The sequence below is a fragment of the Cydia amplana genome, chromosome 24, assembly GCF_948474715.1.
Source record: "Cydia amplana chromosome 24, ilCydAmpl1.1, whole genome shotgun sequence".
In the NCBI taxonomy this organism is placed as follows: domain Eukaryota; kingdom Metazoa; phylum Arthropoda; class Insecta; order Lepidoptera; family Tortricidae; genus Cydia; species Cydia amplana.
The window spans coordinates 4,373,160-4,399,427 of record NC_086092.1 but is presented as its reverse complement, the minus strand read 5'-3'; the positions used below and the strand labels follow the sequence as shown (position 1 = coordinate 4,399,427).

The following is a 26,268-nucleotide window of genomic DNA, read 5'->3' as shown; positions in this document are numbered from 1 at the left end:
ATTAGTGATATTATTGTCTTGTGTGTGTGCTGGTCAAAAATCATGGGTTCTTACCTCGATTGTGCTGTATAAAGCAGAAAAAATAATCTTGAAAAAAATTTCAAAAATGCACAGACAAGAGGTTAAAATAATATTGATATGTAGTGAACTGAACTTACTGATACAACTTTTAGTGTTTCTGTTTGGCCCTATGGTTTACTGGCAGAGAATGCCTTTTGGCCTTAAGTCCACCATTTGTACATAATTGTGTATCTCTGTACAATAAAGTTTAAATAAATAAATATATAATTTCTACAATTTGCAGCTTCAAAATGGTGGTATCTGATGAGCCTAAGACAGTGGCGGAGGGAGACGCGGCTAGCAAGAAAGCCGCCAAGAAGGCCGCCAAGGCTGCAGAGAAACAGCAGAAAAAGGCTGAATATAAGGTATACATATAGAGTGTTTGTTACATCGTTTGCCAAAATAAAACGGCAAATAGGTTGAGTCATTTGCTAACTTTTCATGCCTAGAATAAAAAATGTCGACAGTTTTTCTCACTACTGCGCACGTAACAATTTGAAATTTACGAAAAACAAGCGTAGAACTGAAAAAAAAAACGTGCGCAATTTTATTTTCTAGGCATGATAATATAGCAAATTATCCAACTATCTGCCATTTTAATTTGGCAAACGATGTACCAAACACCCTGTATTGTATATAATTTTTCTTGTAAGAACTCAAAAAAATGTAATAATAACAAAAACTTTCCATCACACTCTCTTTCAGATGATTTTTTTTTCTTAAAAAGTGTCAGACTAGAAAATTACTAGAGTGATATCTAAATGTCAATCACACCAAAAATAATATCTACATTAAGTGCCAGTTGCACCATCCGCACTTGACAGACTGATCAACAACACCTTTCGCGCTGCGGCGGTTTACTATTAAGCTTTCAATACAATAAAAATTTGCAAACTCTTTAACGATAACACACAGTTTGGTACAACCAACCCTTAATCTCATTTTCCTTATTATAGGCAGGTTCTGGCCAGTCTCAACCGGAGTCCCAGGAGGCTGACTTCTCCGAGGGCCGGTACGGAGTGCTGAAGCTCATCCAGTCTACCGGAGAGCACCGGGACAGGGTCTACACGGATGTCAAGGACCTGAATGTCAAGATGGACGGGAAGAGTGTGTGGGTCAGAGGTGAGGAGACAACATTTTATAAATACACTGTAAATATGATTGTTTCCTTTATTCATTTTTCTTAGATTAGGATTTTTACAATATGCATATAAAATTAAAATATAAGAACACTTACAAAAAAAAAACATAAACATATTATAAAAAACCTAACCTAGGGTGCCGCCAGCAGCATGGCAGGGCCCAAGCTGCCGGCGATCAGGGCCGCAGAGTGAGGAACCGGCGGATTATACGCGCCGTGTCTAAAATTTTAAATTACTGCCTTCTGCCTCTGACCCTTGATACAACCACCCAGCGAGAGTCTCTCTAGGTGTTGGTGGTTTTTTTCCATTTTTATATGAAGGTGTGAACTTACCTTATTCTTTGTTCGGTCTTGATTAATCATCTGCCTTTTGAAGCAATAAAATGTAGACTTTAAGATTTTTATAAAAATTACAAATATTGTGACAATTTCGAACCCTAGTCTGTGCGGAAAGAGAAGAGTCGTGGAATGTATGGAGCCCAATACATTCCATGACTCTTTCCGCACAGACACTAAATTAAAACAACATTTCAGCCCGTCTGCAAACCTCCCGGGCGAAAGGCAAGCAGTGCTTCGCTGTGCTACGGCAAAACTCCAGCACTGTACAGTTACTTGTCAGCGTTAGCGAGGAGAGGAAAGTCAGCAAGCAACTAGTCAAGTTCACTGGCAAGTAAGTTGTCTTCACGTGTGTAACCAGTCATCAAGAGATAGGGAAGCAGTGCTTCGTTCTTTGTCGAAATTCCAGCACTGTCCAGTTGTTAGTGAGCGTCAGTGAGGAGAGGAAAGTTAGCAAGTAACTAGTCAAGTTTACTGGCAAGTAAGTTGACTAACTACTGTATCACACATCAAGTAGGAGGAAAGCAGTGCTCCGTTCTTCGTCAAAACTCCAGCACTGTCCAGTTGTTAGTCAGTGTCAGTGAGGAGAGGAGAGCCGGCAAGCAACTAGTCAAGTTCACTGGCAAGTAAGTTGTCTTAACGTGTGTAGCCAGACATAACTCCAGCACTGTCCAGTTGTTAGTCAGTGTCAGTGAGGAGAGGAAAGTTAGCAAGCAACTAGTCAAGTTTACTGGCAAGTAAGTTGACTAACTACTGTATCACACATCAAGTAGGAGGGAAGCAGTGCTTCGTTCTTCGTCAAAACTCCAGCACTGTCCAGTTGTTAGTCAGTGTCAGTGAGGAGAGGAGAGTCAGCAAGCAACTAGTCAAGTTCACTGGCAAGTAAGTTATCTTAACGTGTGTAGTCAGACATCAAGAGATAGGGAAGCAGTGCTTCGTTCTTTGTCGAAATTCCAGCACTGTCCAGTTGTTAGTGAGCGTCAGTGAGGAGAGGAAAGTTAGCAAGTAACTAGTCAAGTTTACTGGCAAGTAAGTTGACTAACTACTGTATCACACATCAAGTAGGAGGGAAGCAGTGCTTCGTTCTTCGTCAAAACTCCAGCACTGTCCAGTTGTTAGTCAGTGTCAGTGAGGAGAGGAGAGTCGGCAAGCAACTAGTCAAGTTCACTGGCAAGTAAGTTGTCTTAACTTGTGTAGCCAGACATAAAGAGATAGGGAAGCAGTGCTTCGTTCTTTGTCGAAATTCCAGCACTGTCCAGTTGTTAGTCAGCGTCAGTGAGGAGAGGAAAGTTAGCAAGCAACTAGTCAAGTTCACTGGCAAGTAAGTTGACTAACTGCCTTCAAGCCTTGCCCGATCCGCCTTACAGAATATTGACATTATACTTGTAATCGGACATAAACTGAAATTGAAATCTTTATTGTCATAATTGTGAGTTACAATGATCTTAAAATTATGTTAGGGTAGAACCATCACAATCAACCGCGATGCGGCGTACAAAATAAATACTCGATAATTATTCAATAAGTATTTAGCTATATCAAAGAGGAAAATTGGGATGGTATAGTACATTACGATACGAGTACGGTAGAATAGTACATTACGCTACAAGTGCGAAAAATAGGAAATCCGCAACGAATGGCGATAAATTAAAACACAACCGAAGGGAGTGTTTTAAATCGACACGAGTTGCGAATTACCTATTCGCATGTATTTCTATTTCATGTTATAACTAGCGATCCGTCCCGGCTTCGCAGGGGTTAACAAATTATACAAAAACCTTCCTTTTGAATCACTCTATCTATTAAAATAACCGCATCAAAATCCATTGCGTAGTTTTTAAGATCTAAGCATACATAGAGACAGACAGACACCGGGATCGACATTGTTTTATAATATGTAGTGATAATGTGATGAATATTTCTCAATAATTCCTTATTTTCAGCATAACAAAAGAATCCATCGTGGACATATTCGCCACCGTGGCTAAGACCGCAGCCCCAGTAGAGGCGTGCAGCGTGCGCGACGTGGAACTGGCAGGTGTCGAAGTGTGGACGGTGTCGGCTGCGCGTGCGCAGCTGCCCTTACAAGTCGAGGACGCCGCCAGACCGGAGACTGACGTAAGCTGCATTTATAGGGAGTATTACTGCAATGTTCTGCCGCCAGAGTGCAGCATTAGCGCCCATCGTAAACCATAGAGCAACTTATTCATACTGTACCTTAAATAGTTTTTTGAAGTTTTCACACATGGTTTGCTAAAAATCAAGCTTCATTCGTAGGGAGTATTACTGCAATGTTCTGCCGCTAGAATGCAGCATTAGCGCCTATCGTAAACCATAGAGCAACTTATTCATACTAACTAGTCGGTGTCGAAGTGTGGACTGTGTCGGCGGCGCGGCACAAACAAATGATATATCGTACATAAGTTCCGAAAAACTCATTGGTCCGAGCCGGGGTTCGAACCCGCGACCTCCGGATTGCAAGTCGCACGCTCTTACCGCTAGGCCACCAGCGCTGGATGATAATATATATTACAACAAAATAAATGAAATATTGTCTATTAAGGTCTAATTTCAGGACCCGGAAGCGCTGAAAATCCGCGTGAACCAGGACACGCGGCTGGATAACCGGGTACTCGACTTGCGCACGCCTGCCAACCAGGCCGTCTTCAGGATCGAAGCCGGGGTGTGCAGGTTGTTCCGAGACATACTCACCAGCCGAGGTAAGAAACACACACACACACACACACACACACACACACACACACACACACACACATAGGTTGATTGGAAGGATCTATATCTAAATCCATAAAGTATTTTCTCCTATCGATGCATTCCCTAATATTGTTTGTCATAATGATCAGTTGTCCTAACACTAAAAACCCTAATTCTGATTATCCTAATATTGATTACTTATCCTAATGTTATTGTGCATATTTTCTTTTTTGCGAGGGTCGCAGTTGAACCCTAACCTAACCCACTTTTGTGGCAGCAAGTTCTAAAAGCTAACCATTTTTCAGAACCTTGCATTATGGAAAATAATCGTTATGACAATTGATCGTTATGGCATGTGCCCATTAGGACAAACCAGTTAGGGCAAGTGACTTTAGGACAAACGTTGTTAGGGATTCAGAATGACACCCGGTTGGAAGATCTTCCTTTGTTTACACAAAGTGTCATAACGACCCGCCCTGGCTTCGCACAGGTTAAAACATTATACATAAACTTTCCCCTTGAATCGCTCTATCTATTAAAAAAAAACCGGCCAAGTGCGAGTCGGACTCGCGCACGGAGAGTTCCGCACCATCAACAAAAAACGACGTTGCTTAACTTCGGTCAAAAATCACGTTTGTTGTATGGGAGCCCCACTTAAATCTTTATTTTATTCTGTTTTTAGTATTTGTTGTTATAGCGGCAACAGAAATACATCATCTGTGAAAATTTCAACTGTCTAGCTATCACGGTTCGTGAGATACAGCCTGGTGACAGACGGACGGACAGCGGAGTCTTAGTAATAGGGTCCCGTTTTTACCCTTCGGGTACGGAACCCTAATAGAGCTAGGTGACATTTCGCTGCCCTATCTCCCCTAATAAGTTGTGTTTCAATTCTAAAATCCGTTGTTTCCAGGTTTCGTGGAGATCCACACGCCGAAAATAATCTCAGCAGCATCGGAGGGTGGTGCCAACGTGTTCACCGTATCCTACTTCAAGGGTTCCGCCTACCTCGCACAGAGCCCGCAGCTTTACAAGCAGATGGCCATAGCGGCTGACTTCGACAAGGTAAAATATTACCATCAGATACATCCGAGCGGCCAAGGGGCTCACAAATAAATAAATAACAAAACTTCCGTGAGACAAAGACATAGTAAATATATTAAAAACGGGTCACTCACGTATTTTAAGTCGAAAAACGCTCGACATGTTTCACTTCGTACCGAGAAGTGAAACATGTCGAGCGGTTTTCGACTTAAAATACGTGAGTGACCCGTTTTTAATATATTTAATAAATAAATAAATAAATATTGGGGGACATCTTACACAGATCAACCTAGCCCCAAACTAAGCAAAGCTTGTACTATGGGTGCTAGGCGACGATATACATACTTATATAGATAAATACATACTTATATACATAGAAAACATCGATGACTCCGGAACAAATATTAGTGTTCATCACACAAATAAATGCCCTTACCGAGATTCGAACCCAGGACCATCGGCTTAGCAGGCAGGGTCACTACCCGCTAGGCCAGACCGGTCGTCAAATATCTGAACACACCTCTATTGTCTGTAACTGGTGTTTTCTTTTCATGTGATTTATATCTTGCATGTTGTAAAATAATTTGTCGACTGGTCTGGCCTAGTGGGTAGTGACCCTGCCTGCTAAGCCGCGGTCCTGGGTTCGGATCCCGGTAAGGGCATTTATTTGTGTGATGAGCACAGATATTTGTTCCTGAGTCTTGGGTGTTTTCTATGTATTTATGTATTTGTATATTATATATATCGTTGTCTGAGTACCCACAACACAAGTCTTCTTGAGCTTACTGTGGGACTTAGTCAATTTGTGTAAGAATGTCCCACAGAACAAGTTAGAATGGCGATGCGAGCAGGGTACGTGTCGCCGCCGGTTTTGAGCAAACGCTCGCATGCTACTCGCCCGCGCCACAAAACAGATACAGTACAGAAGTCAATCACATGTATGTACTTCACTTTTCATACCTACGCTCGGCGGTCGCTCTAGGGTTGTCAACTATGATTTATGCACAAAAAACTATCGTGGTAGTGGCACTCGTATCTAGTAGTGGCCGGGGCGGGGTGCTTACCTATACCTATACCTACCTAACTTTTCTGTTTAACGTTAAAACGAACCATCGAAATACAAGCAGATACCTACTTACCTTTCTGAAACCACTGGTAGCTTAAAAAACGACAATTCACTGTTTAATGTTGAATTTAAACAACCGTCCACTGAACAGTTATAATAACTTTTTTTTAGTTTCTCCATTATTGCACAAAAAAGTTCACAGACGCGTGTCTCAAGCGGATGGCACTCGCGCTCGCACTGGTCCCAACCGGTCCGAGATATCGTGTCCGTGAGCAGTGTCTATGTGTGCGTTGCTCGAGCGCACTTTGTATGTAGATTGATTTCTGTACTGTATCTGTTTTGTGCCCGCGCTGACCGAAAAACGAAGTAAACATGCCTTTTGCGCCACAATAACCTTCAGATTAAGAAGCCAGACATCAAATCTGTCTAAAGGAGGCGTATCCATTCTCCACGCACACAAGTTTTTACTACCGTTGCGCGAGTGTTAGCAAATGTGGAGAGGAACGAGCGGCGACACCGGTTCTAACCTCTTTAATATGTTCTGTGGAATGTCCTATAATGGGCTTTTTCTAAAATAAATATCGAAAATCCAATTCTTTCAAATCTGGACGTTCTTGGGCTCATTCTACTCAGAATCGACAGCACTCTCCATCCTACCATTAAAAAAAGATGTCCCAAAATGTCCATTCCATTACGTCACGTTTTTAGAATGAGAAAAATTTTCACTTGTATGTAACGTGACGTAGTAGAATGTACAATTTTCATACAAAATTTTGGGACATCTTTTTTTAATGGTAGGATGGAGAGTGCTGTCGATTCTGATTAGAATGAGCCCAAAAACGTCCAGATTTGAAAGAATCAGGTTTTCGATATTTATTTTAGAAAACGCCCAGTCAATCTGTGTGTGTGTTCTATAATATTTATATTTATTAATTTATTATAAATACAGTCAAATACCCTATAACGCAGGCAGGGGGGTGTCACTCCGCAGTTTAGGTACATTTGGCCGGCGCGCCCATTTGACAGGCGTATAGCAGTGGGCTGCCGCTCGGCGCGCACGATAGTCGTGTCACGTGGCGCTCGCGCAAAATTGAAAATAAAGTGTCATTCAATAGAACTTGCTAACTATGTAAACAAACCGCCATACTAAAATTGACACTGAATGTCAATTTACTAGTGTTTGCGCCCTTTTGGCGCTATTTAAATAAAACAAATGTTAAATTAAATTACCATTTTTAATGGTATTCAATGAGTACAATATATAAGGTTCTTTGTCTAGGACACGCGCGATGGGTACGGTGGTTAGAATGCAAGAGAGTGTGCTTGCGGCGCGCTGCCTGGAGATGCGTTGCATAGGCGAAACTCTGGCGCCAGCATCGCGCTTTCTGGTTGGCCGCTGACCTCGCCGTGCATGTTGGCATCCTGGAGATGCAGGGCTGCGTTCTAACACATCATTGGTTGGCTCGAAGGTGGCGGTGCTGCCAACAGCGCTAACATACTCCGGGACGCTGAAAGCCGAGGGTCTTTCAGGACTCTCTCTGTTGTACAGGCAGCGGACATATTCGGTTGAGTGCTCGCTTGACTATCCCTCTAGCGGTATTGATGTCAGCTACGCGCGGCACGCCATCCTTTCCGTTATATAGTTTGACGACTCTGCCCATGCGCCATAGCAAAGGCGGCAAGCCTTCCTCCTTAATGAGTACGAGCTCTCCGAGCTGTAGATCGCGTTGCCTCTCGCGCCACTTGTAGCGTTGTTGCAGTAGGGACACGAACTCGGTCGACCAGCGTTTCCAGAAGTGTTGCCGCAGCTGTTCTAGCCTCAGGAAGCGGTCCAGGCGGTTCGGGTTCCGGTCTTGCAGTGGCGGAGCCGGCAGCGACGTGAGCGGCCTAAAAATGAGAAAGTGCCCGGGAGTAAGGGGGTAAAAGTCATTAGGGGAGGAGGAGAGTGGGCAGAGAGGCCTACTGTTCAAAATTGCCTCCACTTGGCTAAAAAGAGACGAAAGTTCCTCAAAGGTAAGGTGTGTATTGCCCAAAACTCGTTTGAGGTGAAATTTGGCGCTTTTAATGCCGGCCTCCGCGTAGCCATTAAAGTTAGGAGCATAAGCTGGCGCAAATTTAAATTTTATACCTTGACCAGCTGCAAAATCAGATATATCGTTTTCATATAACTTAAAAAAATCATTTATCTCTTTGGCTGCAGCTACAAAGTTTCTACCATTATCACAAAACAGCTCCGCAGGTCTGCCGCGCCTGGCGATAAATCTGCGGAGTGCCAGCACAAATGCATCTTTAGACAGGTCGCTAACAGCTTCTAAATGAACACATTTATATCTTAAGCATATAAATAGACACAGATAACATTTAGTGATTTTACATCCACGTCCACGGCGATCTGTTATTAAATAAGGACCTGCAAAGTCAACAGCTGTTGACGTGAATGGAAAATCAGCATTTATGCGCTGCGCTGGTAAATTGCCCATTATATTTTTTAAAGTTTGGCCAGCGATTCTTTTACAAGTGACACAATTGTGGGCCGTGCTCCTTGCGACGTTTCTGCCCCCGACTGGCCATATCAAGTCCCGTACTGAGCATAGCAATAGCTGTGGTCCTGCATGTAAGAGACGTATGTGTTCATGTGTAAAAATGAGTTTGGTTAGTGTGTGTTTAGCACGTAATAACATGGGATGCTTCTGTTCGTAACTACAATCTGAAGCATCTAGCCTTCCCCCGACTCTCAAGAGACCTTGTGAGTCCAAAAATGGGTTCAGAGTTATAATGTGTGATCTAGGACTCAACCTATGACCTTTGCGCATCGTTTCAAGTTCAGAAGCAAATGACTGCTGTTGTGCAATTTTAACTAAAGTATGCAAAGAGTCTGTAAGCTCTTGTGGCGATAGCGAGCCAGTTAATTTAGGCAGGCTGGGCTTACAGTTATTTATGAAACGGCGCACATAAGCCATAGTATGTTGTAGCCTTTTATATTTAGAAAATCTATTAAAATCAATGACAGATGGTCCATCGTCTGTGCTTGTAAGCATAGACATTACTTTGATTTCTGGCAAGACCTCCGGCTCGACAGAATTTAGCTCTGGCCATTCATTTTCAGGCTTTAATAGAAACTCGGGGCCCTTCCACCACAGAGCGTTTCCAGAGACATGCTGTGGATCAACACCACGCGTTGCAAGATCACTTGGATTTTCTTTTGTAGGTACATGTCTCCAGGTGGCTCCGGGAGTGAGACTGGCTATAGCGGCTACTCTGTTTGCTACAAAAGTTTTAAGTTTGGATCTGTCTGTCTTTAGCCAAGCCAGGCAGCAGCTAGAGTCAGTCCAGAATATTGTGCGAGAGACAGGACGTCTCCAGGCTCCTACTACGGCTGCATATGTTTGTGCTGCTAACAAGCACCCAGCTAATTCTAATCGTGGTATAGTTGTGCGCCGGATTGGAGCTATTCTGTCTTTCGCACACAGCAGGTGGACTTGTTGTTCACCCGAGTCAGAAATAGTTTTTACATAAATGCAGGCTGCATATGCAGTCTCTGCAGCGTCAGAAAAGCAATGTAGTTCTATTGTGGAGGGCGCCTCGCACAATACATATCTAGGTATACTGAGTCCTTTAATGTGATGCAATTTTTTTATAAATCGCGACCAGATTCGCTGTATTTCAGGCGAAACTGGCTCGTCCCAAGATTTGCCTTCTTTCCACAAAGTTTGTATTAATATCTTAGGTTTGACTGTGCACAGGCTTAAAAGACCTAAGGGATCAAATACTTGGAACGTTTTAGACAAAATTGTTCGTTTTGTAATTGTTTCATCAGAGTGATCATTTTTAATTGAAAAGTTTAATATATCTTGGCTGGGTTGCCACCCCAGTCCAAGTGTTTGACAAGCTTGACTCAAAGCTAGATGATCATCTTGATTAATGAAATCTGACTTTAGTAACGCGTTTGAATTCGAACGGTATTTACGCAAATTGAAACAACCAGAGGCTAAAGACTGTGAGACGCCGGCCTGTATATGAAGCAGCTCTGATTCAGAGTCTGCGCCTGTTAATAAGTCATCACAGTAAAAATCATTTTGTATAATGGTCCTAACCAAAGGATCCTTGCTCTCAGCCCCTAACTGCCACAAACAGCGAGCCGCTAGCCAGCTCGCCGACGCAAAGCCATACGTTACTGTATTTAAAGTGAGAGAGCGTATAGGTAGGTGCTCGTCTTCGCGCCATAGAATCACTTGTAGGTTTCTGTCCATTTCATTCATTAAAATTTGCCTGTATTGTTTTTCTATGTCACCCGAGAGCACATACCTGTACTGACGGAATCTAAGCAATATTTCAAACAGTGAGTTTTGGATATTTGGTCCTACCAACTGGATATCATTGATAGAATAACCAGAGGAGGTTGGGCAACTAGCGTTGAACACAGTTCTTAAGCGAGTAGATTCACTCTCCTTCATCACAGGGTGATGAGGGAGGTGGTTGGCTGTATAACATTGCTTAGACTCCGACAGATGCCCTAAATCCCTATATTCATTTATGAAATCAACATACATTGATTTAAGCTCAGGCTGTTTACTAAAACGCTTTTCTAAGTTAAATAAGCGCTTTTTAGCTATGTTGAATGTGTTGCCTAGGCAGTCTGGTGTATCTTTTAAAGGTAAACGCACTACAAACCTGCCGTCAGATTGGCGATAGGTATTTTCAACAAAGTGTTTTTCTATGGGGTGAGAGTCGAACTCACTCCCATTTTTGATGGAGTCCGCCTCTGACGGCAGCTCCTCTGTCTCCCAAAACTTTGTCATTTGGGCCGACAGATCAGCTAAGCAAAGATGGCTACGTGTGGTTACCGAATTTGCATGTGTAGTGGCTCCCTCTACCGGGCCAGCTACTAGCCACCCAAGTTTAGATGGGATTAGGAAGGTGCGCTTGCTCGTTGGCATTGTTTTTGCAGCACCTGTTACAATTGACCAAAACATTTCCACTCCCAACAGCATATCAATTTGGGATGGCACATTAAAGGTTGGGTCTGCAAGCTGCATAGTAGCAGGTAAATTAAGTTGACTAACGTCAACATATTTTAGTGGGAAGCGATCAGTTATTTGGTCTAAAACTAGAAAGTCAAGATTGGCATTGAAATCGCTTAATTTAGATTTAATATGAGCTGCACAACGTACAGGCTTATAGGTCAGAGGCGTATTTCCTATTCCTGTAACATTTGAGGCAGTTAGAGGCTGAAGATCAAGTTGCAAGCGTTGTCTTAATGCTTCAGTAAGATAATTAGACTGTGAGCAGCTATCTAACAGACACTTCACAGTTTCTTTTTTATTGTTGAAAGGGTTAACTATTTCAATTAGAGCAGTTGAGAGCAATGCTTCGCTATTGGTAAGCAAAGTATTAGCAGTGAAGGTGTGATGCACCTCTGCACTGTCAGAAGTTAGCATAGTGGAGGCGCAGGCTACATTAACCCTAGCACTATCGGTAGACTGAACTGTCTGTTCCATGTTAGCTCCACTATTAGAAGTGTTAGTTGGTGAGGTGTGTAGGTATGTATTGTGTCGTCTCTTACATACGCGACAGCCGTTTAACTTGCAAGCGCGGGTCTCGTGGTCCGGTCGGAGGCAGACATGGCACAGCTTCAGGGTGGACGCCCGCGCCCAGCGCTCGTCGACTGACATTTTTCTAAAGACTGGGCAGTCGTACACCCTGTGATCGCCATGGCACACGACGCACGGCCGACCCTTGTTGTCACTTTGTTTCTCTGAAATCATGAAGGTTTTTATGTTTTTATCATGTTTAAATGAAGTTTTATTAGCCACAGGCTCTGGCTTGTGGTTAGCTTGTTTGTCCCGCTTTGAGCGGTATAGGTTTTCTAAAATATCTGCACGATTCTTTAAAAATTCCCTAAAATCTTCAAGTGTGGGCCACTCCTTAAGAGTGTTTCTATGCTCTTCCCATTTTGAATTAGTATTAGTGTCCAATTTAGCCGCTAACAAATGTACTAACATTGTATCCCAGTGCTCCGTTGGTTGCCCCAATGTTTTAAGGGCACGGAGGTTTTTAGTAACATGGTCGCTTAAAAATCTTAATGATTTATCAGATTCTCGCTGTATGGGCTCTAAATTAAATAAAGCATTTAAGTGGTTAGTAATCAGTTGCCTTTTGTTACTGAACCTGTCACATAAAAGTTTCCAGGCTTCAGTGTAGTTGGCAGCGGAAACTTCTAAATTTGCTATGACTCTCGAAGCCTCTCCCTCAAGATAGGAACTCAGATAATGAAACTTATGGATAGGCTTAATGTGTTCATTATTATGAATTAAAGATTCATAAAGGTCTTTGAATTCCATCCATTTATAATAAGATCCGTCAAATTTAGAGATTTTAATTTGAGGGAGCTTGAAGCCGAGATGCTCCGAGTGACAGCCTCCTGAAGAACAGGTTTTAACAGAAGTCTCCGGTGACATTTTTTGAGCCTGAGAGCGTTCAAGTATACTCTGAGCTGTAGCTATAGCAGTGTTAATATGAGTCTCATTAGTGTCCCGTTCTAAAAGTTCACTGTCAAGATTGTCAGAGTTAGCTACTTCTATCGAAGTTTGCAGCTCGTCAAGGCGCGTGGATAACTCTATAACTTTATTTAATCTTAAGGTCAGCTCGTTGAATTTAACACCGGTTAGCACTTCATCCTCTGTAATTGTTTTTAAGTAGCCACGGAATTTAGAAACCTGGCCCTTTATGGAGCCACGTTTAACACGTAGTTCTGCCAAAAGAGCTTCCCTTTTTGCTGCTTCAGTCATGTTGAATTATGTTTTTAGCTGAGCTAGCAAGTCTTAACAACAAAATTTTAATTTAAATGCGAGTTTAAAGTTATCCACGTAAGAAAATAAAAATTGGCAAAACAGCTTACGCCCCTTAGTGACTTCAACAGCTACGCAGAGGTGCCCTTGGTGTGTCGCAGCAGCTTGCGGCTTCACACTGGACAACTTGCCACGTGGTGATAGATGTGGGCGTGGCACGATGTATTCGTGGCACGCGGCACGCACTTCGACAGGTTGCCCACTGAAATTGTGCAAACGAATATGTGCATATGCGAACACAAACCAAGATGCAAGCAGCGGTGAAGTTAAAAAGAATCTGATTAGGTCAGCGTAGGTACTCGGAATACAATTAAGAAAGTCAAATTTTAAGAGAACACACGTTTGGGCCTTTAAGTGCAAATGAATTAAGCGTGAATGCGTGATTAAAAAGGTTTCGTCACGAAATAAAAAAAGGCTCATGCAATTTCACTGGTTTTTAGAAAAGTACGTCTTTAAATTTTAAATGGAATGAATAATAGCACTTCACTATAGTTTAAATGAAATTAAGAAAGCCCCGATAGGCATTTAAGCAGAAATAAAGTTTAACAGATGCTTAACACTGTTAACAGTAGGTATATGCCAACGTGGCAGAAAGCGAGCCCGCACACGATTATCACACTTTGAAGAACTATTCTGAAAGTAAAACACAAATGAAGGCAATAATTACACAATAAGCACTCTTTTAAGGTTAGGTTGTAAGGGAATTCAATGGTATTTGAGTTTAAAGTAAGTTGTCAAGTGAGGTTAAGTAAAGGTCAAAGTCAATGTAGGTACTAAATTATTATTGGGAATGTTGAATTTACGTTACAATTTACGCAAAGAAATTTAAGTTGAGTTTTAATTACCAAAAGGATTTTAAGTTTAAAGTTAAGGCAAAAGGTATTTAAGGTAAGAATGGCAAAGGTAAGGTAAGTGGTTAGGTGGTAAGGGGTAAGGTAAAAAACGGGTTATGTTGGGCACCCCTCACGGCACTTTCCTCGATTCGCCAGCCGCCACGCGCTGCCGCCTTGTTGCTATGCGCCGACGCTCCTCGTAGTTTTGAACCGGACCCAGTCGCCGCTGCCTTCCCTCTTGTGTCTTCGGGTTTATCTTGAGCTGGCGGCGATGGCACGCGGTGTTGTTGGTTGGTAGCTTGCGTCGACGCCGGCTCCAGGCCCACAGCGTCCCAAGATGGCGGCCTTTGCTCAGGCACTGTAAAAAGGCTCAAAATATTCCGCGCGTGTCCTGTCACGGTCGCCAATTTATGTTTGCGCCCTTTTGGCGCTATTTAAATAAAACAAATGTTAAATTAAATTACCATTTTTAATGGTATTCAATGAGTACAATATATAAGGTTCTTTGTCTAGGACACGCGCGATGGGTACGGTGGTTAGAATGCAAGAGAGTGTGCTTGCGGCGCGCTGCCTGGAGATGCGTTGCATAGGCGAAACTCTGGCGCCAGCATCGCGCTTTCTGGTTGGCCGCTGACCTCGCCGTGCATGTTGGCATCCTGGAGATGCAGGGCTGCGTTCTAACACATCATTGGTTGGCTCGAAGGTGGCGGTGCTGCCAACAGCGCTAACAACTAGTAACTTTTGTTTACATAGTTAGCAAGTTCTATTGAATGACACTATACACAATGGCTTCGAAACTTACTCCGCGAGAATCAGATATGCTATTTTCGGATAAAACATGTATGTTTACATAATCAACGTTTGTAATTCCTACATATTTATCTTAAAAACAATAAATCAGTGGGTATAGGTATAAAAACTTGTCAAGTGATAACCCCGTGCCGACACTCACAGCTTGGTCATAAAACTGCGGCGCGCAAAGGAGATTCACGGTTCGTGCGCGGTTATAAGTTTCAATTTTGCTTGCAGGCGGTAATTTTATACCTAAACCTGACTTTTGTGAAGGGGTGAATTTTCTGTACGGTAGTACTATTAGTTATTCTGTGACGCAGGTGTATACCGTGGGTGCAGTGTTTCGTGCAGAGGACTCTAACACGCACCGGCACCTCACAGAGTTCGTGGGTCTGGACCTCGAGATGGCCTTCAAGCACCACTACCATGAAGTGCTCGACACCATCGGACAGACCTTCACGGATATCTTCAGAGGTCTACGCGACCAGTAAGTCATTGGTCTCTGCTTTCTTACTAGTCAAATCAGCTTCTTTTTTAGACCTGTCAAAACGGTTCGCTAATATGGAAATAATATGAAATTAAACATGTGTAGTCACATCACGGTCAACTCACCTACTTTTTATATTTCAATCCGATTGATTAAATAGAAACTGTGTTTAAAAATAACTGCTATTTATGTTTTTCTGATAATGATCTGGTTATTTTACTGTGTGCATAGTGTGAAATCATTTATTTTAAGTAGAGGAAAGTAGCCAACTGTCTTCAAAAAACGTCATTCTTGACAGTAACAACATTATTTCATCAGTAGGGTATTTGACTGCTAGTCAAATCAGTTTATTTTTTCGAACTGTCAAAACGATTTTGCTACTATGGAATTTATATGAAACACTAGCATGTGACGTCACAATGAAATACTTAACCTACTCTTTATAGTTTTATGCGGGTTTCAAAATAGAAATTTTGTCTATAAATAACTGCTGTCTACGTTTCTCTATTAATCTTCTGGTGCTTTATTTCGTGCGTGGTGTAAAATAATTTATGTTAAATACAGTCAAATACCATATACAATACAAATCCTCTTTATTACACAACCTCAGAATAAATGTACCTGAACAAACAACATTGTGTTAATTATTTAATTAAAGATAAGATAAAAGATAGTTTATTCAAGTAGGCATATTACAATGCGCTTATGAACGTCAAAATAAAGTTACACCGGCTCCAACCCTACACCTCGGCTCGAGAAGATTTAACATCCCCCTCAATCGGAGGAGGGTATCCCAATATGGGACCGGCAATGATTGAAGTGTTTCCATGGCAGGTACGCGGCCGAGATTGCGACAGTGGGGCAACAGTTCAAGGTGGAGCCCTTCAAGTTCCTGGACCCCCCTCTAAGGCTGGAGTTCCCGCAGGGCATACAGATGCTTAGGGAGGCTGGTTAGTGATATATATACTAGGGAGTTTTATTAAATATTTCTTGAAGAACACACATTCTGTATTTACACTATATATTATATTATTTATACTAGATATGTTATATGGTGTCCAACTACTACGTATATCAATGCACCTTATCAAAGCCAAAGTCTGCCGCCGCGTCTGTCTGTTTGTATGTTCGCGATAAACTCAAAAAGTACTGAACGGATTTTCATGCGGTTTTCACCTATCAATAGAGTGATTCTTGAGGAAGGTTTAGGTGTATAATAACTTAACCCGTGCGAAGCCGGGGCGGGTCGCTAGTGAATTATAAACTGAAATAGGTGTCATATTACCACTAATACAGAAGACGCTGGTTGCTGGATCTAATCTTCGGTTTCTTTAATTTCGATTTGGTCTAGCGTATTCAACTGTTGACAGTTTTTAGAATTGAAATCGGTGACATCAGCCTTTTTGAATGAATTCTGATGTAAGTATGTCCTTGTAGAAAAGGATTCAATTTTTCCTTTAGAAGTATGGAACCCTAAATAAAGGCACTATGGAAACAGCTTTACAACAACAACAGTTTTTCCGTTCAGAACAAAAACTTGTTTTCCATAACACAAACTATATGGTTTCCGCTCTCGTCTAATATGGCAATGATGACTGGACATAGATATGTTTTGACAGGCGTGACAGTAGGCGATGAGGACGACCTGTCGACCCCCGACGAGAAGCTGCTGGGGCGGCTGGTGCGGGCCAAGTACCACACCGACTTCTACATCCTGGACAAGTACCCCCTCGCCGTGAGACCGTTCTACACCATGCCGGACCCGACCAACCCGGTGAGTGTGTAGCAGCCTTGCTGGTGCGGGCCAAGTACCACACCGACTTCTACATCCTGGACAAGTACCCCCTCGCCGTGAGACCGTTCTACACCATGCCGGACCCGACCAACCCGGTGAGTGTGTAGCAGCCTTGCTGGTGCGGGCCAAGTACCACACCGACTTCTACATCCTGGACAAGTACCCCCTCGCCGTGAGACCGTTCTACACCATGCCGGACCCGACCAACCCGGTGAGTGTGTAGCAGCCTTGCTGGTGCGGGCCAAGTACCACACCGACTTCTACATCCTGGACAAGTACCCCCTCGCCGTGAGACCGTTCTACACCATGCCGGACCCGACCAATCCGGTGAGTGTGTAGCAGCCTTGCTGGTGCGGGCCAAGTACCACACCGACTTCTACATCCTGGACAAGTACCCCCTCGCCGTGAGACCGTTCTACACCATGCCGGACCCGACCAACCCGGTGAGTGTGTAGCAGCCTTGCTGGTGCGGGCCAAGTACCACACCGACTTCTACATCCTGGACAAGTACCCCCTCGCCGTGAGACCGTTCTACACCATGCCGGACCCGACCAACCCGGTGAGTGTGTAGCAGCCTTGCTGGTGCGGGCCAAGTACCACACCGACTTCTACATCCTGGACAAGTACCCCCTCGCCGTGAGACCGTTCTACACCATGCCGGACCCGACCAACCCGGTGAGTGTGTAGCAGCCTTGCTGGTGCGGGCCAAGTACCACACCGACTTCTACATCCTGGACAAGTACCCCCTCGCCGTGAGACCGTTCTACACCATGCCGGACCCGACCAACCCGGTGAGTGTGTAGCAGCCTTGCTGGTGCGGGCCAAGTACCACACCGACTTCTACATCCTGGACAAGTACCCCCTCGCCGTGAGACCGTTCTACACCATGCCGGACCCGACCAACCCGGTGAGTGTGTAGCAGCCTTGCTGGTGCGGGCCAAGTACCACACCGACTTCTACATCCTGGACAAGTACCCCCTCGCCGTGAGACCGTTCTACACCATGCCGGACCCCACCAACCCGGTATGTTGACTGGAATGATATTTAGGTAAAAAAAGTAGTGTTTGAGCGTTTTCCAAAAAAAAATGTACATTTCATTCATGTCTTCAAAATATTGACTTCTTGGGCTCATTTTACTCAGAATCATTTGTACATCCACGCCTCATACATGAAAAAATGTGTCCCAAGATTTCCTTTCCAGATCGTCACATTTTTGTATGAATATTTTTTTTATTTGTATGAACGTGACGCACTGGAAAAATATTTTTTCATACAAAATTTTGGACACATTTTTTCATGTATGAGCCGTGAATGTACAGATGATTCTGAGTGAAATGAGCCCAAGAAGTCAATATTTTGAAGACATGAATGAAATGTACACTTTTTTTGGAAAACGCTCGTTTAGATTGCCGCTTTGGCTGCTAAAGACGTCAAATGACGCGCGCGGCTGAAGCTCAATATCAACCTTGATGCATTTCGACACGGATTATACCCAAATGGGGTTGGCAACTGTCAAAAGTTTGCATAGATGGCGCCATCATAGCTTGCCCCTTTTTCTATGAGATTTGGCTTAACCCCTCGTATGCTTAGACACGGATCCGTGCGTGGGAATTTAAATCTATTGTTTTATATGTCAAGGTCACTTTTTCAAGTAACAAATCTGACAGGCCGCATACGGGGGGCATTCAGGGCATTAAAAAAAAAGCGGCCAAGTGCGAGTCGGACTCGCCCATTAGGGTGGAGCGAAATCCAAAATTCTTGAATATAGCAATGGAACCCCTCTAAAAGGATGTCTAATTTTTTATTATTTAAGGGAAAAATAATAAAAAAAATATTGGTATATACTTTTAGCCCTCTACTATTCGATTATATATAGCAATATATGTATATTTTTAATTAATTTAATTTATGCTTATTTTTTTTATAACAAGTATTATTCATTCAATAACATCTTTTTGTTACAGATATACTCGATTCCTATACTTATTTTTGTTTATAACGTATATTTTTATGACACGGTAAAACCACGTAAATCGAGGTTTTATGGAAAAGGCCCTTTAACCCGGATACTGTGCACAATTGGAGTTTACAACTAATTACAGAACCGTGAAAACTATTTTGAACGTGATAAGATAATAAAAATACTACTAGTAAAAGTAAATATATGCCTAACATACGTGTGAACATGACCCAAAAAGGGCGTAAGCGACGCCGAAGGGCAAAATTTGACGCTCATTTAAACATATAAATAACCCATTTTTTGCAGTAAAATGATACTTTTCGTAATCATTAACACCGTTACTTTGCCACAAGAACGTCTAAAAAAAATAACTCATATATTTTTTTACACTGTAGCATTTTCCTTGTTTTGCAAGAAATTGCTGTTTAATATGAAATTTTATTATTTCATAAATATTGAAAAAGGCACAAAATTTTTGGTAATAACTTATTATACGCTTATTAAGTATTATATAATTTCAATAAAATGTACACATATTAGTGAAATAGTATATTTAAATAATTGATGAAACTTTACCTTTATTAATTTCTTTAGCGGCTGGGTAGAGGGCTAAAAGTAGTGTTTATTTTGAAACTTGATATAATCACTATAATCTACATGACAAACTGCAACTTTTTGTACCGGTTCCACATTGATAATCAAATTATTATTTTTTCCCATACAACGACGCTCCACCCTATCGCCCATGAAGGGTTCCGTATTTAGGCGATTTATGACGTATAAAAAAAACTACTTACTAGATCTCGTTCAAACCAATTTTCGGTGGAAGTTTACATGGTAATGTACATCATATATTATTTTTAGTTTTATCATTCTCTTATTTTAGAAGTTACAGGGGGGGGGGACACACATTTTACCACTTTGGAAGTGTCTCTCGCGCAAACTATTCAGTTTAGAAAAAAATGATATTAGAAACCTCAATATCATTTTTGAAGACCTATCCATAGATACCCCACACGTATGGGTTTAATGAAAAAAAATTTTTGAGTTTCAGTTCGAAGTATGGGGAACCCCAAAAATGTATTGTTTTTTTTCTATTTTTGTGTGAATTTCTTAATGCGGTTCACAGAATACATCTATTTACCAAGTTTCAACAGTATAGTTCTTATAGTTTCGGAGAAAAGTGGCTGTGACATACGGACGGACAGACAGACAGACATGACGAATCTATAAGGGTTCCGTTTTTTGCCATTTGGCTACGGAACCCTAAAAACAAAAATTTGACACAATTCTAGGGGTTGACAGGGCAAGCTACGAGGGACGTCTGAAAACTTCTAAGCCTAAGGTATTTCGAGGTTGTATATGTGTTTATGATACTGGCCGCTAGAAAGGCCATTTAAAAATAAATTATTAAGAAAACAATATGTCAGATTTTTATTATTCTGTTTCGAGATATTCAACTAGAAACTACATAATGTGTGAATTACCAGCGAATATTACGAAAATTGAGCATCGTGCTGTAATTAAGTTCCTTACAAAAAGTGAAAAATCACCGCAGTGTATTTTTGAGGAAATGGCTATTATTTACGGTGCTTCTGGGCCTTCTTATGCCACAGTCAAAAAGTGGAGTCGCTTATTTAAACTCGGGCGGGAATCCATCGAAGACGACCCCCGCTCAGGGCGGCCAATATCGGTAGTGACCGAAGAAAACGTAGCCAAAGTCAAAAAGTTGGTATTGGAAGATAGAAGAATTAAGGTTTGGCAAATAGCTGAGGTCCTAGGTATAAGTAAAGAACGAGTCGGAGAAATTTTACACGAACATTTGCACATGAGTAAAGTTAGTGCTCGTTGGGTGCCGAAAATGCTTACTGCCTTCGATAAAGAACGTCGTATATGCAATAAATGCACTTTATTATGCAGATCTTGTAAGACAGGTACGACAAGCAATAGTTGAAAAAAGGAGAGGTAAACTAAGGAAAGGAATTTTGTTTTTGCAAGACAACGCACCCGTCCACACCGCTCATGTTGCGAGGCGTGCTTTGAAGGAAGTTGGCTTTGACGAAATCGACCACCCACCGTACAGCCCCGACCTAGCCCCTAGCGACTATTTTCTATTCAATAATTTGAAGAAAGAGTTGAGGGGAAAGCGATTTACTAGTGACGAAGAGATGAAGGCGGCCGTAGAGGAGCATTTTGAAGGGCAAAATAAAGAATATTTTTTTAATGGGCTAAAAGCACTATATAAAAAATGTAAAAAGTGCATTGATTTGGGAGGAGATTATATCGAAAAATAAACAGTGATTTACCTTTGAAAATTGTGTTTTTGTATCTTAGGCTTAGAAGTTTTCAGACGTCCCTCGTATGATGGCGCCATCTGCTAAATACTTCGACCGGCCAACCCCATTGACTAAGCCCCACAGTAAGGGGCTGTTCATAAATTACGTCATCTATTTTTGACGATTTTTGACCCCCCTCCCCCCTAAAATCATGCTTCGAATGACCCCGTTTCCTCCTACGTCATGCTACGATCATCCGATGTCCAGACTCCCCCCCCCCCAATTTGACGTAATTTATGAATAGCCCCTAAGCTCAATAAGGCTTGTGTTGTGGGTACATAACGAATATAACAAGGGCCGGATCTAGGGTTGCCAGATGGTCGGGAATCGGCGGGATTCTCCCGATTTTTAGCATGTGTTCCCGATTCCCGACGAAGTGAAAATTGTCCCGAAAAACAACTTCACGTTATAAAACAATAATTTCAAGTTCCGAAGTTTCCGAACTGTCGTCGAGCGAGCGAGCGACCCGCGTCGAGCCCGTCAGCGCGCGCGCGGGACGCGCGTGGCGATATTGGACAGAGCAGCTAACGTAGTGCCATTGATGTAAAATATCGTTGTTTTTAATACAATTAATTTAATTTGAATGGTTTTTTTTCCCGACTTAAGGTCCAAAATCCCGAAAAATTTATATTTTTTCCCGATAATAGCGCCTTTCGATCTGGCAACCCTAGCCGGATCTAGGGTAGAGCGAGTGGAGCGGCCGCTCTAGGCGCCGGATGGCAAGGGGGGGGGGGCGCCAAAATGGCAAATAAAAAAGTTTTAAAAGACGCGAGCGTGGCGAGGGGGGGGGGGGGGGTGTGTGGAAAATACGCTTGAAAACGTCAACGAAGGGCGCCAAAACCCGATTTCGCTCTACCCTGATCAAGGGCTCGGGCCGGCACTGAATATAACCATAATAATAATTACTAATTTTCGATGAGAATGCACAAAGTATATAATATAGATGGTCAACCAAATCTTGTCAGTAGAAAAAGGCGCGAAATTCAAATTTTCTATGGGACGATATCCCTTCGCGCCTACATTTTTCAAATTTGCCGCCTTTTTCTACTGACAAGGTCTATAACTATTATTTTCAGAAATCTTCCAACTCATACGACATGTTCATGCGCGGTGAGGAGATTCTGAGCGGAGCGCAGCGGATACACGACCCCGAGTTCCTCACCGAGCGGGCTAAACATCACGGGATAGGTAGTTTATTAATTTTCACCTCAGCAGCTCGAACAAGGGTACTTTGCTACTTAAAAACAGTGAGCAAAATCGCATTTTGCTCACTGAGTGAGCAAAATGCGATTTTGCTCACTGTTTTTAAGTAGCAAAGTACCCTTGTTCGAGCTGCCGAGGTGAAAATTTAATTGTTGGTATATCTTAAGAAAACATGAGTGAATAGGTAAGTGATGAAGAAGGAATACATTTTTCGGGTTCTCTAATATGTTCTCACTGCTGAGGTGAAAAGTTTTGCTCGTGCGCTTTTGAGTCCCTTACTACGCTCAAGATTCTAAAAAAGTATAGAATCTTTCGCTTGCACGGGACTCAAAATAAGCACTCGAAGAAATATCAAACTTTGATCTCTTGTTGTACAAATAACTATTATTACAGGACAATACTTTTAATCTTTGGTATGGGGGTTTTCAGAAAAAATGGTACCATTGACTTTTTTTCGAAAAACCGTAATTTTTTGGGCTATTTAGACTCAGAACCACAAGTACTATTGATATGAATGAGACAAAGAAAAAATGTGTCCCCAGTTTTTCAAAAAAAATTTGGGTGTCGGTTTTGTAACGGTCCGTACCAAAATGTATGTGAAAATGAGTTTTTTTTTCTTTTTAAATCCTCCTGATACTGATAGAAATAACCCAAAACTTGATGGATTTTCGAAAAAAACTAAATGGTACACTTTTAAGTGTAAATGCCCGTAGCCCCAGTCAGTTAAATGTGAACTTAAGTTTAGAATTGTGTTTCATTACTTATTTTCAGATATCAGTAAGATTGCGGCCTACATCGAATCTTTCAGGCTCGGGTGCCCACCTCACGCAGGTATGACATGGATTCTTTATTGTATTTCCGGCCAAAGGGTCAAAACTGTACTCTTTCGAGAAAAGTAATAGTAAATTGTTAACCAAGGGATGAAATGATGCCTTTCACACTCTAGTCTTCATTTCGAATACGAGGAAAGTAAAATTCATATGGCATAGTTTAGACAAGTTTCATTATTTATGTAAGGGGAGTATATCAGAATGAAAAATTGAAAACAAATCCATTTAAACCCAAATTTCAAATGCTTATCGTAAAAATATTAAGAAAATCGTACTTGGAACGTAAAATGCTCTAAAATCTATTTTTTTATTCCGTAGACTGAAATGACAGTTAGTAGTATGAACATGAAATGACATTTCATGTTCATACTATTAACTGTCATTTCAGTCTACCGAATAAAAAAATAGACTATAGTGCAGAAACGTATCATTTCTGCACACCTTTTAGAACAACAATGACCCTCTATGAGAGCTTGAGAAAAAAAAAGCCGGTTGCACTCCGGGAGTCCCGGCAGAAGTAAAACTCAATGACTAGTGCAAAATGTATAATATATAATATGTATATGTATAATATGTAATGTTATATGTATGTATAAGGGCGTTTTTTTTGGTGTCCCCTACACTTTTTTTTTCAAATTTGGGATTTTTTTATGTTATTTCTACTCAGAATCACGAGCTCTTTCTATCTTACGAGGGGCGTTCAATAAAAAGTGAGAATGAGTATGTTATATATAACTTTTATTAAATGTTATTTTATTTTTCGACTTAGTCACCTTTTAGCATAATACACTTAGTATATCTTTTTTCTAAACTTAAAATTCCATTTCTAAAAAAGGTTTCATCTTGAGTACTTAAAAAATCTTGTACTGCAGCGACTACCGCGTCGTCGTCTTCAAATTTCTTGCCTCTCAGGTATTCCTTCAATCTCGGAAATAGGTAGAAATCACTAGGGGCGAGGTCTGGTGAATACGGAGGATGCTTAAGGATATCGAACCCAGCATCACGTATTGCAGCCATTGCAACGGCGGACTTGTGTGCCGGTGCATTGTCCTGATGGAACAACACAATTTTCGAGAGTTTACCTCGCCGTTTTTCACGGATTTCATTGCGCAATGTTGCTATTTGTTTGGCATATAAAGAGCCCGTAATAGTGGCTCCATGCTCGAGATACTCAATCATTACGACCCCTTTACCATCCCAAAAAACAGAGCCCATGACCTTACCGGCAGATGGGCCCACCTTGAATTTCTTCGGAGTTGGAGATGATGGCCTTTTCCATGTCATAGACTGCAGTTTCGTTTCAGGGTCGTAATGATGGAGCCATGTTTCGTCCATTGTTATAAACCGCGCCAAAAAAAGTTCGCGGTCTTGCTGTATCAGGTCCAAAGCTTCTTGACAAATCTCGACTCTAGTTTGTTTTTGCGTGTCAGTAAGCATTCTGGGTACCCAACGCGCCGATACCTTTTTCATACCCAAGCGTTTATGTAAAATATTATGCACGCTCCCCGTTGAAATCTTTACATTTTCAGCAATAAAACGAACCGTGACACGACGATCCGCCAAAACTAAGTTTTCGACTTTTTTCACAATTTCTTCAGTTACTACTGTAGTAGGGCGTCCGGAGCGGGGGTCATCCATGGTTGATGTTCTTCCACGTCTAAATTCGGCGCACCAACGTGCGACTGTCGAATACGGAGGAGCATTAGACCTTAAAGTGTCCCGTAAATCTAAATTGACTTGGTCCGTAGAAAAATTTTTCAAACACAAGTATTTGATAACGGCGCGCAGTTCAATTTTCTCCATTTTCGCTAACGTACTCAATAGCATCGCAAAGAAATCGCCGTATTTTTTTTTAAACAAAAAACAGTTAGTTTTTTTTTTCATGGCAATCAGCTAGGTAGATTAGCGTTACCGGCCAGTATTTACTTTCCTAATATTTAAAGAGTTTGCATCTCATTCTCATTATATATTGAACGCCCCTCGTAATAGGAGAAAAAAAAGTGTCCTAAGGTTTTTATTTCCATTACGTCACCATTTTTCATAGACTTTGTATGGCGGTCGCGGAATGGACAGGTTTTTAAAAAAAGGTCGGCAACGCGCATGTAACACCTCTGGAGTTGCAGGCGTCCATAGGCTACGCGGTGACTGCTTACCATCAGGCGGCCCGTATGCTTGTTTGCCACCTATGTGGTATAAATGGAAAGATCGAAAAATGTATGGAAATTTTGGGACACTTTTTTTCTCCTATTAGGATAGAAAGAGCTCGTGATTCTGAGTAGAAATAACATAAAAAATCCCATTTTTGAAAAAAAAGTGTAGGGGACAACAACAAAAAAAACGCCCATAATTGAGGTTAACGGCATCTAGCGTTAGCGTTAATTACTTGAAACCCCTAAGCACATCACTGTTAGTACTCGAGTTGTATTAATACCAGTTAGAGCGAAACTCGCTAGATGGCATTTAAATCAATGAAGAAAAACTCAATGACATTACATGTAACATTTTCATGTAATGATTTGTCATTGAGTTTTTCTTTATTGATTTAAATGCCATCTAAATCTTAGGGTCACGTGATCGTCTTACGCTGTCTCGAGTTTAACATTTTTTCCCCACCTCAAAAAGTGCACAGCGCCGCTAAAGAAGTTTTCACTTCAAAAACTATACATATTGTTTTCGCAGGTGGCGGTATTGGTATGGAACGCGTGGTGATGCTATACCTGGGTCTGGACAACATTCGGAAGACGTCAATGTTCCCTCGCGACCCTAAACGAGTGACGCCCTAAACTAGAGCGTATATGGGGCATTATCTATGAAAAGGGACC

At 41.8% G+C, this 26,268-nt stretch overlaps 2 protein-coding genes across 2 annotated transcripts in view; both read left to right on the top strand.

Moving 5' to 3' along the window:
- Window positions 1–26,268, top strand: part of LOC134659156 (GILT-like protein 2) — a 186,962-nt gene that overhangs the window by 114,776 nt on the left and 45,918 nt on the right. The window lies entirely within an intron of this gene.
- LOC134659368 (aspartate--tRNA ligase, cytoplasmic) lies at window positions 309–26,236 on the top strand. The gene is made up of 12 exons (XM_063515041.1): window positions 309–425; window positions 1,017–1,182; window positions 1,736–1,871; window positions 3,481–3,655; window positions 4,113–4,257; window positions 5,166–5,317; window positions 15,156–15,322; window positions 16,157–16,272; window positions 16,942–17,096; window positions 22,490–22,601; window positions 23,388–23,447; window positions 26,126–26,236. The coding sequence occupies exons 1-12, from the start codon at window positions 312–314 to the stop codon at window positions 26,227–26,229; spliced, it is 1,602 nt and encodes a 533-aa protein (XP_063371111.1). The 5' UTR covers window positions 309–311; the 3' UTR covers window positions 26,230–26,236.